Source organism: Propithecus coquereli, unplaced genomic scaffold (genome assembly GCF_000956105.1).
Source record: "Propithecus coquereli isolate 6110/MARCELLA unplaced genomic scaffold, Pcoq_1.0 Scaffold65, whole genome shotgun sequence".
Lineage (NCBI taxonomy): Eukaryota > Metazoa > Chordata > Mammalia > Primates > Indriidae > Propithecus > Propithecus coquereli.
In genome coordinates, this window is record NW_012152507.1 from 2344389 (window position 1) to 2348022 (window position 3634).

At 37.4% G+C, this 3634-nt stretch overlaps 1 protein-coding gene across 1 annotated transcript in view; it reads left to right on the plus strand.

The window, feature by feature from the left end:
• ARHGAP10 (Rho GTPase activating protein 10) overlaps nt 1-3634 on the plus strand; it is a 285825-nt gene that overhangs the window by 179873 nt on the left and 102318 nt on the right. The window contains exon 15 of the mRNA XM_012660012.1: nt 468-556. Coding sequence (XP_012515466.1) covers nt 468-556 — 89 coding nt within the window. The remainder of the gene's footprint in view (nt 1-467; nt 557-3634) is intronic.

Below are 3634 nucleotides of genomic sequence, written 5' to 3' on the forward strand. Positions count from 1 at the left end.
AAAATGAATCTTGTTAGTCCCTACTCTAGGATTAGAATGTAAGCTCCTTGAAGATAGGCATTTTATTTGTCTTGTTCATGACAGTTATTGGCAGCAGCTAGAGCTGTGCCTGCTCATGAAATATTAGAGCAGTGGTTTTCAACTGGGGATGATTTTGCCTCCTAGGCGATATTTAGCAATGTCTGGAGACATTTTTAGATGTCACCGTTGCCGGAGGGGTAACATCTGATGGATAGAGGCCAGGGATGGGCTACTAAACTTCCTGCAATGCATGGGACAGCTCGCCTTTCTCCCCAAAGAATTATTTGGTCCAAAATGTCAGTAGTGCTGAGGCTGAGAAAGCCTGCAGATGAATCAAGGAAAGAATGAATAAGGGATATAAAATTATAATAAATTGCATATGTTAACGTTACCTGCAGAAGTACTGCCTCTCTGAGAGGTAGCTTTAAATACCTTTTCCTGTTCAGTGAATTCATACCTCGTACAGGGAAAGGGTTTGACGAGCATGACTCAGTTATTGGTGGGAAACTGAGGGTAAAAATCCAACTCTTTGGCAGTAAATCGTGTCCTTTTTTTCCCCTTGCTCCACATGGTTCTTTTCTTTTTCCTTGTGGGAGGAATTAGTTTAATACACTAGAGGATCTTTTTATTTAGTATATACAGTTTCTTTTTGTATCTTGATGCTCTCTGCAGCTAATTCCTTGTTGCCCCTGGTCTTGTGTTGCCTTTTCTGCCTTTTTCTTTTTATTACGTTGCTTCCTCCTATGGAATTCCACTTTTAAGCAAACGTTGCTTACAGAACGACATTATGAGATGCTATTATTATATAACTTCACTCCTAACAAAATTCGCATTCTGCCTGAATGTGATAAAGTGATTATCATAAGATGGCAGATGCCTTGGGAGATTTGAAAGTTGGGTTGCTGTTCTTTTCCCCTATGTTATTTTTAGCAACTGAAAATGCAGTAATTAGGATGTAATTGACACTTTTTTGGTGATGCACCAAATGGGAGAAAACTGAGAATTTTATCTACCTCCATCGTGGCAACAGGGTTATGGCCCAAGCAAGGATGTTTCTTTCCGCAGGCGAGGTCCTAACAGTGTCATGGTCAAGAGCAGGGAGTCTGAAGCCAGCCTGCCTGCCAAGGTTGGAGTCCCAGCTCTGTCACTCACAGCACCGTGGCGTGAAGCTGAATATAGCCTTTCTCACCCAAAAAAAGCTCTTGCCCTTGAATTCCTCTCACTACAAATAACCCAGCCATCTTATTGGATGGGAGGTTGGAGGTGGAAGGAGGGAAACAGCCAAACCCCCAAAGCACCAAACTAAAACAAGAAGCAGATCCTCCAGGGTCTTGGAGAAGGAAAAAGATGTGCCGCGGACCTATGTATGGCATCTCCCTTTTTCTTCTACTGACTTGAGACAATTTTTTTTTTTAAACTTCTAGTGTTTTAGGGGACTGACGACCAACCCTTCGAATGATTTCTTATCTATGCAGACCATCATTTTGATTTCCAGCAATGTGTTTATTACAACAGTGTCCCATTGTGAAGGGACAAATGAGCTATTCTGTGATATTTCTAGTAAAATGATTTTACCTGGAGGAAACTTCTTTTAAGCCTGGAAATTGGAATGGGACTTTTGGGGAAGGAAATGCCAGCTTAGGTAAATATTATGATTTATATCCCCCAACAGATCCCAACGGGTGGCAAAGAAAGGTGGCTTAAAAACATGTTGGGTGGGAGGCTGAGAGATGCAGTGACTCAGTACAATAAATTTTGGATGGGGAACTTGTCATTTTTATTACTGTTTCCCTAATGTTAACAATATTTATTTTTCATGCTGCATTGCCTAGCTAGACATATGGCAGTGATATAAGTAACTTGTAGAAGATATTTAGATACAAATTCATTTTTATTGGGAAAGAAATGCCCTCTATGGTTTTTCTAAATGTTCTCATCTGCCCCCAACCTTCTATTCAGCACCCTCTAACTTTCCTTCTCTGCCAGATAACCATTTATCTTCTTTGCTCCTTCCTGCCTGTCTATACTTTGAAACAAAAACCCCAAAGGTTTACTTCTGATTCGCTCTTCTTTCTCCTTATTTAGGCTATGGTGTAATTGATTTTTTTCCCCCTTTTCTTCTTTAAATGGGAATTAGGGGAATAAGGAAAGGGAGAATGGAAATAAGAGAATGTTTTTTCACTTGTGCATAAAGTATTAGTTTGTCTACCATTGTCATTTTGTGTGTGCATGTGTATACTGTAGCTTCATAAATTGTAAGGAACATGTGTACCTGTAAATATATTTTTGCATCTATTTTTAATTTTTTAAACTTCTTTATTGAAGTATAATTGACATGCCAATAAACCATATATATTTGTAGTGTACATTTTGATAAGTTTGATGTATCTACACCTGTGCCACCATCACCATAATCAAGACAGCGAAACCATCCATCACTTCCAGAAGTTTTTTCCTGCACTTTGAGATCCCTCTCTTGCACCCCTCCCTTCTCACCACCTCATTTGTAGGTAACTGTTGATCTGCTTTCTGTCATTATACAATAATTTGTATTTCCTGTCATTTCATGTAAATGGCATCATGTAGTATATACTTTTCTAAAAAAAAAAAAAAATCAGGATTCATTCCCTTGGCATAATTATTTGCGATTCACTATGTTGTAGCATATACTGGTAGTTCATTCCTTCCTACTGCTAACTACTGGCCCGTTGCATGGATACACCACAACTTTTTTGGACGGGCTGATGGATATTTGGGTTGTTTGTAGCTTTTGGCTATTGCACATAAAACTGCTAAAAACGTTTGTGTATAAAGCTTTGAATGGACATAGGCTTTCATTTCTCTTGGATAAATCCAAGGAGTGGAATATCTGGATCATGTGGCAGGTGTATGCTTAACTTGTTGGGAAACTGACAAATGTTTTTCCAAGGTTAACGTACATTTTTACATTCCCACCAGGAACATACAAAAGTTCCACTTCCTCTCCATCCTTGCCAACTGTTGAGATGGTCAGTCTTTTTAATTTTAGCTGTTCTAATAGATACACAGCGGTATCTCATTGTGCTTTTAATTTGCATTTCCCTAATGAGTAGTAATGTTGAACATTTTTCATGTGCTTACATTCCATATATATATATTCTTGGGTGAAGAGTCTGTCCATGTTTTTTTGCCCAATTTTTATAAATTTAAATTGTCCTATTGTGTTTTGAAAGCTTTTAAATGTATTTTGGATACAAGTTCTTTCTCAGTATTATCCTTTGCACATGTTCTCTTCAGTCTGTGACTTGTCTTTCTGTTCTCTTAATAGTGTTTTTCAAAGAGAAGTTTTAATTTTGATGAAGTACAGTTTATCAATTTTTCTTTTTATGGATTGTGCTTTTGGTGCTGTATCAAGAAATCTTACCTAATCTAAGGTTACAAAGAGTTTCTTTTGTATTTTCTTCTAGAAATCTTATAGTTTTAGGTTTTCACTTAGATATGTGTTCCATTTTGCATAAATTTTTATATAAGATATCAAGTAGTAATTCAAGTTAATTTCTGCATATGGATGTCCAGTTATTCTATTATCATTTGTGAGAAAGACTATTCTTTCCCCTAAATTGTCTGTTGAGAT